We start from the raw sequence: 15,718 nt of genomic DNA, 5'->3' as shown, positions 1-15,718 counted from the left end.
ACAACGTGCTCGATATCATGATATCCTTGACCACAATTGCATAAATTGTCAGTAGCAAGACCTATGCGAAAGAGATGTGCATTTAGCGCGGAATGATTGGACATCACTCTGGACATAGTTCTAATAAAATCTCTGTCAAGATCTAACCTTTTAAAGCAGGCTTTCGTTGGAACTTTGGGGATAATAGAGTATAGCCATCTTCCAAGATCATCTCTGTTCCATTGTTTTTAATGAAGCTAGATAGCGGCCTTAAAATTAATGGTGAGATAGTTATGCCTAGAATATCAACATGGGACAATTGAACTGGATGTGATTTTATTTAAATACTGGGAACAAACAATAAGTTTATTGTATTTTTCCGGAAGATCTACATTTTTTATGAAGAAAAATGAAATTCTTCAAAAAGTAACATGTGAGAAATATGCGCAGTTTTGTGAACAGAACGAAAAAATAAATTAGGCAATTAATAAACGAAATTTTGCAACTGAAAATTTGCATGTCGTGTTTTGTGTCAAATATATTTGATTAGCACACTTTGTCCAAATTTTATCTGGTTTTTCTTCCGAAAAACACTTACACATGTCCACGCGATGTGAAAATTCCATGTTTTTGTTTGAGTTCCAACATGATTTTCGCTAGTGTTGGATGTCTATCCCAAACACGAACAATGATACACAAACATAAACATGTGTAAACAAACACGATGTTTATATTTCAAGAACATCATGTACAAACATATCACCCGATGTCGCAGTATTCATTGCTTTCGTTTCGTTTCTTTTCATGCACGGAAAGAAATTATTCATCCTTAAACATTCTTCGTATACTTTTTCACAGAAACGAACTTGAAATTTAGTTCGCATTACTCGCATTATACGCATTGCGTGAACTAAGATGCTACGAGTTCATGCACATTTTGCAACTCTGATTAAATAATCCTTGGTTTCGTGCAAAGAAAACATTCTCTGAAGTTTTCTATGAGATTTGTTTTGCGTGCATGTTGCCAATTGAAGTTTTGGGTACCGAATGCACAGCGGGCGACGTCGTACAAATGCTGGCCAAATAATAAAAAAAAATTATTTAATAAATTTTCTTCTCCTCTTCTTCGCTTGTTTTATAGCTTGGGTCGCGTTCGTCGCTAACAAGCAGTATTAGCCATTTGTAAATATTCAAAGATCCAGTCAAAATTGTTGCTTCCGTGGTCGAGTGGTTAGCGTCACGCCTAACATGTCACTGCTGAATAATTCTGGTACTTTATATTCAACTAAAATTATAGAAATAATGTAATCAAAATTTGTTGTGGGTAACTACACATCTCCGCCACGCTCTATTCAATTTTAGTACTTGTTCAAATAGCTTATAATAGCGAATGTTACATGAGTTCAGTATATAAATTGATGCGTGCACTAAATAATGATATAAATTGTGAAGAACTCTGATATCAATCGACGTTTATTTTGTTCAGAGCAAATAAAGAGGTTTATTTTATTTGCCCACTATTTTAGACGAAGCATCCATCGTCATGATAGGAAAGCATTTTTTCAATGTCAACATACCAACACACTACGTGTTGAGTGGTGGTGGTGTGGTGTCCGATTCGCTTCTTCTACTCTACGTACTGCCGGTGCTCGGGGTGAAAATGCATGAGAAACTGTACACCATGTTCGAACCTCATGTGAAACATTAGGATTAGGAACATCGTATGTCCAAACATACTACGAATACAAACATGTCACATTTTCAAACATAGGTACGAAAAAATCATGTTTGTGTTCAAACACAAAACTGCGAACAGCAGCGTGAACATGTTTATCCCGGACGCAGTGTTTTTTGTGAAACATGAAAGACTGATTATCATTATCATTTATCAAATATTTTGCTCCGGTCAAACAGTGCACACTGAGAGAAATAATTAGTAAACATAGCGAATTTTTTGGTCAATGCTACCAATCTATTCTAGCCATTCTAGTCATTTTCTACTGTACCAATGAATATATATGTCAAACAGAACAATGATTCGTAAGCCCAATATCGGCTACATTTTCTCGGCGAAAATGCACGTATTAGAAGTATATCAATATTCTAACCTCCGTATTGCCACATGGTACCAAAAAAAATGGTTAATGCGCGCTTTTCTCATCAATATTTAGATATGACAGCATTCAAGTTTACCTATGTTATCGAATAGGATATACTAACCTCTGGTAGGGATGTGGGACAGTTGGTAATATGTACAAAAAATATGTACATTCTACTAATGTTTGTATTACCAAAGGTATTTGGTAGTTTTCAACCGTAGATTTTTCTAAGAGCCCCCGCAGACTGCAGACTGATTTGTCGGCCGATAGTTTGGTCGGCTTCTTAATCAGTACGGAGAGGTATGCATGTGCGCACATTACGCCGATTCAGTTGGGTCAGTTTTTGCACCAGAAGGCCGACCCGACCAAACTGTTGGTTGACAGAAAGTCTGTAATATGCGGGGGCTCTAAGTGTATTGTTTTAGAATGAGCTAACTTTTTTCTGCGAAATGTGGTCTTGCGAACTGTTTTCGCTAAAGTCATTCACAATGAATTACGGAAACTTATGAATCTGACAAACTATCGTCCTCCAGTAATCAGAACCAAGGAAAGTGAAGTGGAAGGTAAAACGTAATGTCAGAATTGCCGTTCGGACGTATCCCGTAAGTTTGAATTTATTTACATAGATGGTATCCAAACAACACTAAACATTGACTACAGTTTCGCCGGCACGGTTGATTGTCGTTATGAACCAGCACAAAAAACAAAGCTGCAAATTATGCGCCAGTGGCGGTACCACGATCAAAGCACTCCCTGAATCATATTAGCCGAGCCAGCTGGCGGAAGCATATGCATAAAGGTTACTAGGTTACTATTTTCAACGACAACTGTTTATTTATTATACTGCTTCAAATACCTTCGACGAAATCAAATGTAACCATACCAACGTAAGTAATAACATAAACAAATCCAAACTTTTCGTCTTGCCATTCCTCAAACGTCTTTTCTAAATAGTGTAAATTACGAACCACCTGTTAACTCCACCATCTTGATCAGAACAACATTGCAATCGAAAACAAGTGTTACTATATTGGTGGAACAAATATAAAAGCGAATTGAAGAATTTGTACAATTCATTTTCAGAAAATTAAGTAGGGTAGAAATAGAAATTCGAAAAATTATTTAGTATACTGCAGCTGTAGCCGGCTAGCTCAAATATCACTTACATTGTTCCATCGATGTGAAGCTGACATAACAATTTTGATATCTTGTTGCACCCATCTAGGTTGTATTGTTCGAACTGTCTGATATGCATTTAGAAAATATCCTAGGTAGAAAACTACCAAATACCTTTGGTAATACAAACATTAGTAGAATGAACAAAATTTTTGTACACATTATCAACAATCGCACATCCTTATCAGAGGTTAATATATTTTACTCGATAACGTTAGTAAACTTTTTATCTGAAGACTGGTGAGAAAAGCGCGTATTAACCATTTTATTGTTGCCATAAGGCAATACGGAGGTATAATATGGATATAATTCTAATATGTGCATTTTCGCCGGAAAAATGTAGCCGATATTGGGATTACGAATCATGGTTCTGCTTGACATATATATTTATTAATTACTAGCTGACCCGGCAAACTTCGTCCCGCCCAAAATTTGTTTTTTGTTATCAATACCTTCAAACATTCACGTTTTCTTACTATGAGCAAGTTCATGGGTCCAATAGCAGAACTGTTCATTGATTGATCTAATCGATCCCGTTGAATTTACCTTTTACTATAAAATTCCTACCACAACTCAACATTATAATTTCCGATTATTTTCAGACACAATTCTCGTTCAAGATTATTCAACCACTTGCAAATAACATGTTTCTCCGTTACATGGAATAAATGTTTTATACAGAAAATATGATAGAATAAAGACAGCCCTAAATCGGACAATTCCTTCCTCGAGTTCTGCTCTTATCAACACATTCGGCGATACTTTTTTATTGGTATAGATAGAGCAGATATAGGAGTGCGTTTCATCACATTAAAATCCATTTCCAGTTTCGAACAAAGATCAATTTCACTAGCGCAAACACCAAATGGACTAACAGCACTTGTCATTATGTAATTGTAGAATATATGGGAATTTAATTTTCCGAATTTTCCCTTTTTCTTCAGAGTTCTCCGAAAATTTTCAATTGTCATGTTTGGTTGGAATATTTTTGGTTGAAATATGTGTGATATTTTTATGGGTCCCCTTCTCCATTCCAGAGGAGGGAGGGGTGTCATACCATCATAGAAACATTTCTCATACCCAACTCATACTCAAACCCTCTCATCCCAAATTTGGCTCCATTCGCTTGATTAGTTCTCGAGTTATGCAGAAGTTTGTTTTTGTGTGCCCCCTGCAATTTGTGTTTCATTTCTATGGCAGCTCCCCCTTAGAGAGGGGGGGGGAGGAGTATCTAACCACCATAGAATCATTTATTGCACCCTAAAACTTCCACATGCAAAATTTGGTTCCTTTTTTTTGATTAATTCTCGAGTAATGCAGAAATTTGAGTTTCATTTGTATGGCAGCCTCCCCTTAGAGAGGGGGTGGGGAGTCAAACAACCATAGAAACATAGAAACTAAAATCTCCAGATGCCTAATTTGGTTTCATTTGCTTGATTGGTTCTCGAGTAATGGCGAAATTTGTATTCCATTTGTATGGCAGCCCCCTTAGAGCGAGGGGTGGAGAGTCTAATCACCATAGAAACATTTATTGCACCCTAAAACCTTCATATGCCTAATTTGGTTTCATTTGCTTGAATAATTCTCGAGTAATGCAGAAATTTGTGTATCATTTTATCATTTGCATGGCAGACCATCCCCCCCTTAGAGAGGGGGAGGGGTCTCAAACTATCACGAAAACCTTCGCTGGCCCCGAAAACCCCTACATACTAATTTTCATGTTAATCGGTTCAGTAGTTTCCGAGCAACGCGAATTCGAATTCGAATCGGCTAAATTCTTCGATAATTTTAATTTTATTTTATCCATTCCAAGTGCTGAATTGTTACACGAAAGAGGGGCCAATGGCGGATTTACTAATAGCGGAATTTCCCGGGAATGAGGATGGCCGATTCAGTTACTATCTTTCAAACCGAAGTATTAAGATAGCTTAGCACAGCAAGCTAACGACGAGTGATCTTCTCTGTTTGCCTACCACATGCTCATATTGAATATCTACTTTCGAATCACTACCATTGAATATTGTCTCTCTTTCGCATTATGCGGTCTAATAGAGTTGGACAAGCAGTAGTTGTCTTTTCCGCATTCATCGCTCAGCAAAATAAACATTAAAGCCGGAGTAGCATTGTTTTTGTTTTGCTACACAATACTGACCACGCGGCTCAGATTATCGCGTAACTTTAATATTGCGGCCTCGCAGCAAAGCGCAACAAGTTGGTGTTGTTTTTATTTATTTTACCACGCTTCACAGATACAGCATGCAATCTGAGATGGCTTTCTCTCTGCCTCTCTTGGTCTTGTTCTCTCACTCTCTTCCCTCATTCTCGTGTTCCCAAGCCACTTTCACATCGGGTATAATGTTACATGCTTTAAAGTGAGCAGAAGAGAGAGAGAGAGAGAGCAAAAGTAAACAATCTCTTGCGCTCTCGGAAGATCCCCTTTAAAGGTGGGTTCATACCGACAATTTTTTGTACTCAGATTTGTTTTCGATTACGAGTGACCCCTTAAAACTCGGTATTGTCTCGAGGCAACATTAAATTTTCGGAATAAAAAACTTCCAGCCAACGAACACTGATAACGGAAAAAAATAATTCCCCTTTATTGCCGGAGCGTAACATTCCGCCATCAAATTGGTGCTTATCTCTCGGTGCGTTCCATCATCAGAGCATCAGCAACGGTGCCCCACACCTTATGCTGTCGCGTTCGTCGTTACCTGTCAGCGGCGGCTGGGTATGAAGCGCGTGGTTCTTGGTGGTCCAGCGCTGGTACCCATTTCGGTTGCGCGCTACCAGTTTTCGTCTGGAATCGGTCGCGAGTGGTCGTGGTGAACGTTTCGGTCCGGTGTGCTATTGGTGGATGCTTTATTGGCTTGATTATTGTGTGTAACTGCTGTGCGGCTCAAACAATAAGTCGGTGATCGTTTGTGAGTTTGGCGATTCATTGTGTTTTGGGAATAAAAACAAACTTTGAGGCCTTTTTTCGTCGACCGCCTAATGGTAGTAGAAAAGCATATTGTGAAGGGTTATTAAATTGCGAGAATAGTTGTCTGTTGTGAACTGGTAGACTGTGTTAGAATTACAAATGAAATGACAAACTCGACTCGGCTCGATCGTGATCGTTAGAAAAAAAATTACGTTTGCAATGCAGTCATTGAAGAATCGATTGATGATTGGGTTGGGGGAGAATTACTGCATGATCGTGATCGCATGTTTGGCGCTTTACAATCCGGATTCGCCGTTGATGTATCCCAGCCCAGAATGCTGTTGTTTTGATTGCCACCGAAGAGAGTGCGATTTGCATATCGTCAAACGGGTGTTGGAATAGCAAGCCAACCCAACCCTTGGGTTCGGGTCATTTGTCAATTGTGATCAACTGATGCGCTGTAAAGAGACTGTCCGACTGATTACTGCAGCGTCGAGAATTAATAATGGGCATGTGCGCGCGAATTCATTTTAAATTAGTGTCTATTCTCACCGTGAGACGATGATCAGTTTACGGGATTCTATCGGAGCGTGTCATACGGATTCGCGGTTTTATTTTTAACATTGAACCTAAATATAAGACTGATAAATAAACATCGCGTCGCGGTGAGTATCCGATGTACGGAAAGCATCATTGTCCACCAGAAACCGGTTTCGATTATGGGGAGGAATTTGTTTCCATAGCTCTTCCTCCGACAGACACTTGGCTTTAGTGTTGATTACGGATTAACACGTTCGTCGCCCAAAGTGACAATATTTTATTCAATTTGAAGATAAATTGACTTCAATAACACATGCCAAAGTCATATTATATGGGTTTCGCAAAAAGTTACAGTACAAACCAAGTATAGTATAAACATTATAATGATATGGTTATAATTTTATTATTTTTATACATATCCTATAGTTACACTTAGGTGCCTATTCTTTTAAATTCCCTTTAAAAATTCTATTCAATTTGAACGAGGAAAGTGTCACCCATATCTGGACGACGGGGCAACGAAAGTGTTAAACAAATGATTCAAGCAAGAGAACGAAGGGAAGATTGGTGATGGACCGATTGCATGAGATTATGCACCACCAAACCAAATACTGAATCAAGTTTTGAGAGAAAATGTGTAACGTTATCAAAGCTACAGGTCGGACTCGATTATATGTGATTCGATTATATACAATTTTGGACTCGATTATATTATATAGCCACTTAAATTACATTTTAAAATTACATTACATGTACAGTGGGGTAAAAATCGTAATTATTAAATTAAATTTTTAAGATGAAATTTATAATAACACATTGAAAATTATTAACTTTTAAGTTTTTCACTTCCAAAATGTTATGAAAATGAACTTAGTTAGATGTTCCACTACTATATCCTGTACTAAATTTTCCCATCTTTCAAACGAAAGCAACAGAATTGTATTCCGTAGCGTTCTTTGTAATGTAGAGCCAGTTTGAGGCAACAAAGTCCGAAACAAAAAAAAGTTCAATAACTCTGTCATTGTTGAAATTCGAACATATGCGTAGAAGAATTTTTTTCATCAAATTTGATCATCTATCACTTTCTGAGAGAATTTTGATAAATTATTTTTTTTCATGTGAGAAAGGTGTTTTCTGACTTTAAGGGGATGCATAAAAAACCAAATTCCTCTTCTATATTCAAAAAACGAAAAATACATGCAAAAAAAAACGAATAAAAAATATTTTTTTTGACTCGATTATATACAGGATTCAATTATATACAGTGAAAAGAAATCAAAAACTGTATATAATCGAGTCCGCGCTTTATTACTGTTTATAATTATGCAAATATTTTTTTTTACATTTAATAAATGTTGAGTTTTAATTTGACGTGAATAATAGAACCTTGAATTTGACGTGAAAGAAAAATACTTCATCAGATCAGCGCACCCGGAGGCAGTTTCAAATCGTTATACAGGTCGGACTCGATTATCCGTAGATTCGATTATCCGGGATTCGATTATCCGGGATTCGATTATCCGGAATTTTAGACTCGATTATCCGGAGTATTTAATTTTCGATTATCGGAAATTTTGAATAATTTGTATAATAATTCTATATTGAATAGCTAATATGGGTATCAAAGGAAAGGGATTGACTAGTAGAACACAGTTATTTATGAAAAATGCAAATCCAAGATGGCGGCCACTACAAAATGGCGGATTTCATATTTTCTCAGGACTCCATCAATATGGGTATCAAATGAGAGGGCTTGGCTAGTAGAGCACAGTTATTTATGGAAAAATGCAAATCCAAAATGGCCGCCACCGCAAGATGACGCCTTATATATTTTTTCACAACCCCATCAATATGGGTATCGAACGAAAGGGCTTGGCTAGTAGAATACAGTTATTTATGAAAAATGCAAATCTAAGATGGAGGCCACTACAAAATGGCGAATTACAGGGAAACTTCGATATAACGTACCCTCGTTATAACGTACCCCCGATATAACGTCACTCGATATAACGTACATTTTACCTTGATATAACTTACACATTTCCAAAGTGTAAAGGAATTGTTTTTCAATTTTTTTCTGAAAGAACAATGAATTATCTGTATTGTGATGCTAAAACAAGCTTAATACCTTCAATCAATTCCGAAATACAGTTGGTTTTGTGATTCCAGATTCTAAATAAATCAAGCTTTAATCAACAGTACGAAGGTAAACATCATGAGAAAGGCTGGCTTCGTCTTCTGATTGAAGTTATCCATTAACTTTACTAAAACAGCAACACACTAATGTATTATAGACTACGTTTGTGAGTACTTTATTATGCTTCGATATAACGTACAATTCGATACAACGTACAATTTTGATTGTGAATTGTACGTTATATCGAAGTTTACCTGAACCTATTTTCTTAGATCCCTATCAATATGGGTGTCAAATGAAATGGCTTGACTAGTAGAACACAGTTATTTATGAAAAATGCCCAAAAATGTATCAAAAGAATGTTCTCGACTAGTAGAACATAGCGGATAATGAAAAATCCAATTTCAAGATGGCCGCAGTCCCCAAACAACTAATTACTTTTTGAATGGTTTCATTCAACTTGACTTGTTTTTATGTATGTTTGGATGTTTGTTAGGTTGTCCCAAATTGACCCCGTTTCTGTTGAATGATTGATCTGAAATTTGGAACAAAACTTTAATTCTACTGTCATTATAATACTGCGTTTTCCATGATCTTGAAAAATTCAAAATCCGCCGCCGCAAAAAAAATGGCTGAATGGCTTGATTTGGAGAATACACTACACTATGAACAACATAAATTCGAAAAGGTCGCCGCCACAAAATGGTCGACTATGCATTTTTTGCAATCCCCTCAATATTGGTATCAAATGAAATGATTTGACTAATAGAATTCAGTACAGGTCGGACCAGATTATATGTGATTCGATTATGTACAATTTTGGACTCGATTATATTCAGTTTGGATCGTGATTTTCGAAGATTTTGCTTGAATTTTCACCAGAAATCGATTATATCGACATTGCAGCCAAATTAAGAAAGGTGGAAGTTGTTCGTCAAAGAACAAATTGTGGAGCGGTTAAAGAACTTCATTTTAATTGATAGAAACAATCTAGTTTAATATAAATTTTTAGGATAAAATTAATAATAACACGTTAAAAATTGTTAACTTTCAAGTGTTTCACTTCACAAATGTTATTAAAATTCACTAATTTAGTTGTTACAGTACTATATCCTGTACTAAATTTTCTCATTTTTCAAATGAAAGCATCAGAATCGTCTTCCGTATCGTACTTTTTAATGTAGAGCCAGTTTGAAGCAACATAGTCCGAAACAAAAAAAAAAGTTCTGCAACTCTCTCATTGTTGAAATTCGAACATATGCGTAGGAGGATTTTTGACGTGGGACTACGTCTAACCGGAATATATGGGGGGTAAAATGAAAACCTAAACACAGAACATGCAGGAAAAAATGAAAGATTTCGAATGCTTATAACTCGAACATTTCTTACTGGATCGGAAAGATGTTTGCATCAATTGAAAGGGAATATTTCTACGCATCTATTGAAATTAATAAAATGTTATTTTTCATTAGATAAACAATATAATAACTGTAAAATATTAAGCGTTATTTAAACGTCCTAACTGCCTCGTTTCGATCGGTCCGATTTCGGGTTCCCCAACACAGCCATCAAAACTAAGCAATCTTGGGAAAATCGACATTGCAAATACATGAAAGTAGGGGGGTTTTCGTTCTTACCGAAATGTGTTCCCTAACACAGACTTCAAAACCAAGCCTGGAGGAAATCGGCATTGCAAATTCATGCAAGTCGGGGGTATTTTTGTTCCGACTGAAATGTGTTTACTTAACACAGACTTCAAATCCATGGAGCGTCGGGAAATTGACATTGCAAATTCATGCAAGTCGGGGACATTTTTTTCCGACTGAAATAGACTTCAGAATCTAGGTGTCTGGGGAAATTGGCATTACAAATTCATGCAGGTCGGGGAGCTTTTTTGTTCCGACTGAAATATTTTTCCCTAACACAGACTTCAGAACCAAGGTTTCTGGGGAAATCGGCATTGCAAATACATGCAAGTCGGGATCATTTTTGTTTCGACTGAATTGTGTTTGCCTAACACAGACTTCAAATCCAAGGTTTCTGGGGAAATCGGCTTTGCAAATAAATGCAAACTGCGAGTACTTTTGCACTCGCTTGCCTATGTGTTTCCCTAACATGGTCTTCTAAACTTAGGAACCTGGAAAAATGGTGCAGACACTAGAGGCGAATGAACTTTCAGGTTTCAAGCAAACTTGCGGTTCGAGAAGTGCGTACACTTGAGAGATGCAAACTTCAGAGGCAAATGTAAAATAAAATAATCGTTTAATTATTTTCCCGTACTTATATTTCGTCCGTAAAAGGACTGTCATTTAATTTACTTGTAACGAAGAACATAATCTATCACAATGCATGAATTGACCATACATGTTCAATCTTTTTACTCACAAAGCAAATATATTGAATTCAATTGAATTCGGAAATTGTTTCATTCAATCAAGAATGTAATCAATACAAACAAGTGATTGCTATGCTAAGGTAGTCCCACGTCAACCTTGCGGTTATATCATAGATAAAACCCACCCATTTTTTTCATCAAATATGATCGTCTATCACCTCTTGAGAGAATCTGGATAAATTATTTTTTTTCATGTGAGAAACGTGTTTTCTGACTTTAAGGGGATGAATCAAAAATCAAATTCCTCTTCTATTTTCAAAAAACAAAAAATACATGCAAAAAAACAAATAAAAAAATGTTTTGACTCGATTATCCGGAGGATTCGTTAATCCGGAGTGAAAAAAAAATCAATACTCCGGATAATCGAGTCCGACCTGTATTTTGAATTCAAATAATAACTTGATGCTTTAAACGTCTCTAACTCGTAGTCTTGACTCTTACTTAACCACTTGCCTATACATTTTCTGCTTTATTCATCATTATAATATAACATTATTATTCGATACAGTTTATGTTTAATATTTGTCATCATTTGCGAAAAAAACGTGTTCCTCTATTAAGTAGAATACACATTCGGGAAAGTAAATTGTTACTTTTAATTTTTATTTCTAAATGTGTATTTATTCCACTTGCTAATCCATTTGCTAATCCATTTGCGATTTTCATCTCACAATATTGGAAATAAATTTATTAATTTCGCGAATTGAATAAATGAAAAATGAGTTTTTTTCCTCTCACTCCAGAATCTTACTTTAGATTTACATTTAGCAGATTTTTTATGCAAAATATGTAATATTCTTATACGGTTCAAAATTTGAATTGCTGGTATTTGAAAAAATGTGGTATCCTTGCATAATCTTTCACAACTGATCTCGAAGCTGAATCCATTTATTATTCTCGAATCACAGGAAATCATCCAAATAAGTCGCTTTCGGAAGAAGAGTTGATTCTGATGAAGAAATGAAGTGGCAGGAACCATTTGTGGCAGTTTCGTACCATTTGACCGAAAAACCTTAAATCAATTGCATCTCCATTGCGTTTAAGAAACGACTCGCTTTATGAATGCTACGGAAAATTCTAAAGTCTGGCTGGGATGTGCTATCCCATCAGCTAAACTAACCGTAAATTGCACCTACAGATTATCACAGATTCAGGCTCCTGCAAAATTCACTTAAGGGCAAGATCTTTGACTCTATGGACAGCATACAAAATACCTTGAATAGTGTTCGACGAGAAAGCAAACATATTCTAGGAGGATAGTTTTTTTAAGCTGCGTGTAAGATGGCGAAAGATTGTGAAACAAAACTGTGCATATAAAATTGAATAAATGTATGTCTACTAGAGTGCAAAAAAATAACCTTCGAATTTTGAAAGGGAACTTGATTAAAAATTTTGATTCTCACGAAAAACTAGCCTATGCAAAATATCAGCTCAATCGGACTACATTTACTAGTGTCGCAGAGCCGTCAAAAGTTTGAGTTTTTCGAAAACTCAAAAATCACAGAAGGGGGGGAGTAAAGGAAATGGGGGTTTTCGAAAAAAAAATTGATGCCAAATGTCCTCAATTCGAAATGGCCATTTTCATTGGCACTCTAATGTATGCCCATAAAAAATTATGCTTTTGTTTCCCCAAAAAATCGACTTGAGCTTTCCAGACAACTCAATACAGGTCGGACTCGATTATCCGGAGTGTTTAATTTTTGATTTTCGGAAATTTGAATAGCTAATATGGGTATCAAATGAAAGTGACTAGTAGAACACAGTTATTTATGAAAAATTCAAATCCAAAATAGCCACCACAAAATGGCGCCATATATATGTTTTTCAAAACCCCATCAATATGGGTATCATATGAAAGGGATTGACTAGTAGAATACAGTTATTTATGACGAAAACAAATCTAAGATGGCGCCCACTACAAAATAGTGGATTAAATATTTTCTCAGAACCCCATCAATATGGGTATCAAAAGAAAGTTCTCGACTAGCAGAACATAGCAGATAATGAAAAATCCAATTCCAAGATGGCCGCAGTCCCCAAACAACTAATTACTTTTTAAGTGGTTTTATTCAGCTTGACCTGTTTCTATGTATGTTTGAATGTTTGTAGGGTCGTTCAACACTAATAGAAAATTGACCCCGTTCCTGTTGAATAATTGATCTGAAATTTGGAAAAAATCTGAAATTTGAAATTTGGAATAATTATGGTTACCCTATTGTTTCAATATTAGAACAATAAATCCTAATTCGCCATCCAATTTTTTTTGTGTATGTAATTTTGTATATTATACAAACAATCACACCTATAGTAAACAAACGATCAAAAAAGTAGAATAGTCTGTGTCTGTGTTTGTGTCATGGACGGGAGCTTGACGTAGGACTGTGATTGATGGGAATAATTGCTTTTGAATTAAGTTCTCTTTTAATGCTCCAAGTGATTGCTCTGAAGAGCGTTCAAGCAGATTGTAAGAATTGAACTGGAGGAAACAGGAACATTGCTGGCGGTGAGTCGTAACAGCTTTTATTTGTCTTTCTGGATGTGAATCCTCAAGTATTCACTGCACACTGCTACTGCCACATGAGAAAACTCACTGAAGGTAGTGTTTTTACATGGATGCAATTGCGGAATAGTAGAGATCTCACTAACCCATTTCACCATCTACATCACCCTTATCTTTATCACACTGACTGGAAGTCTTGGATTTGATCTAAAGAATTATTGCACGCAATTTTGATTTCCCTTCTTATCTGATTTCCTTAAGAATTCCTTAAGAAATTATTTTAGAATGAAACGAAATTTCAGATTAAACTCTCGAGTAAAACATTTTACGCAGTGAATTACTTACGAATACGACAATTATGAGCCGATTGCATTCCACCCCCCGAAGTCCATGAGGCATGAAACGAACCTTTAAATCGCCCGTTGAATTGTTTATTTCCAGCTAAATGGCCTGTGAACGTATGACAAAGAACGTGTCGACACGCACACTCACACGTATAAACATTAAAACACGCTCACACACAAGCAATTAGAAGATCAAAATAAAAATTCTGTTGGGTTCCCATTGGCTGGTGCAAGCTAATTAGAATGAAAATCGTAAATGACATCTATTTTATGGTATTTTATATCTCGCTGTAAAAGCGAAGCAAAAATTACAAGAATAATCGATTTTCGTGTCTGATTTGCACAGTTCCAGGGCATCAACAGAATGTTTGCCATGAATAGATTTTTGTATTAAAGAATCTTTAAACTTTGCATTTCGTTCGCAGAGCCGAGGTACATATTATTGCCCTCACTTGTTATTCTTTTTTCGCTTGGGTATGATGATGCACAATGCTTAGTGATGATTGTTTTCGCCTATGGTATTGGTATGTAAAAATTGTGTCTCACCACTATATTAGTTACTCGCTAAATGGAGGGTTCGAAAAAATCTGAAAATCTGTTGATTCGACAATTTTGTGAATGCATCTAACCGCAAATAACATCCGTTGCAATAAGTTGAAAATGAGTGGTGTGTTGCAATGTTTTTTCTTGTCATTTCTTCATTTCAAGCGAGCGAATTACATGCGACTGATTCGCAGTTGTTAATCGCCGCTACAGAAGTTGTTCGTTATAGATGACACGGATAGAATGTTATTTTAACAGAGTAACTATTGAAAAAATATATAATTTTCTATATTGCAACAGAATGTTAGGGTGTGTCCAAATCGTTTGTAGCAAAATTTTCATAAATCTTCCAGGAAATGAGTAAGCAATAACAATTTTCGGGACGCGACCAAATTCTAGTTTTTGGAATTGTTTTTTTTTTCAAAACCTCAGTTTTCCCAGAAAATATAGTCCTACGCCAAAAAGGTCTAAAAAACGCTTAATGAATTGAAATTCAAAATTTTATCGTAGAATTTTCTACACCCAAACTTGTGTTTGCAGAAAACATTTTCATATTCGGCAAAAAAAATGCTTTTTCGTGTCCTGAAGGGTGAAATGAGCCAATAAAAGCATCTGTTTCAAAAGCTTGTTTGCTTTGTTTGTATGTATGGGTGCAGGCATCTCTTTTTTTATTTTTTCCTCTCTTTTGGGATTGTACCCAAAAAAAATCCAAACAATGTCAATGGGATCGAACCAAGGCCATCTGAAATGCAAGACTGTTTCACACGACTACGCTATCCTCATAGCCACTGGTACACCTCATTAAAAGATGGCGTTGGAAAGTGTTTTCAAAGAGTAAAAAGGAGAGCATACTCAGAATCTATATATTTCTCGGTCTGGGCCGTGTTTGTGGCAGAGTATGCGAAAACCTTTAATGCGTGCTTCTCTGCAATGTGTTTCTTGTTTTGCTCTCTCATATTGCTCTTATATTGCTATAGTATATATATTGTATAAATGATATACCAGTATGGGGGAATAGCGCATTTTCTGTTATTTTTAGGTTCATTTTATGTAATAATGTAATAATATGTATTTAGAGAAGTTTC

The 15,718-nt window shown here is 36.1% G+C and overlaps 1 protein-coding gene across 11 annotated transcripts in view; it reads left to right on the top strand.

Moving 5' to 3' along the window:
- LOC129765462 (venom dipeptidyl peptidase 4) overlaps nt 1-15,718 on the top strand; it is a 78,845-nt gene that overhangs the window by 10,616 nt on the left and 52,511 nt on the right. For 2 of the 11 annotated variants that reach the window (XM_055765816.1, XM_055765813.1), the window contains exon 1: nt 5,950-6,161. The exons of 3 other annotated variants lie outside the window; for them this stretch is intronic. Coding sequence is in view for 1 of the 8 variants with exons in the window: in XM_055765817.1 (XP_055621792.1) it covers nt 6,246-6,248 (3 nt within the window). In the remaining 7 variants the exon portion in view is untranslated. Of the gene's footprint in view, nt 1-5,949; nt 6,249-6,303; nt 6,840-15,718 lie in introns of those variants that run through there. 6 more of the 11 variants (XM_055765815.1, XM_055765812.1, XM_055765817.1 and 3 more) reach the window with 4 other exon arrangements.

The sequence above is a fragment of the Toxorhynchites rutilus genome, chromosome 2, assembly GCF_029784135.1.
Source record: "Toxorhynchites rutilus septentrionalis strain SRP chromosome 2, ASM2978413v1, whole genome shotgun sequence".
Taxonomy (NCBI): domain Eukaryota; kingdom Metazoa; phylum Arthropoda; class Insecta; order Diptera; family Culicidae; genus Toxorhynchites; species Toxorhynchites rutilus.
This window is presented reverse-complemented; position numbering and strand designations above follow the sequence as displayed.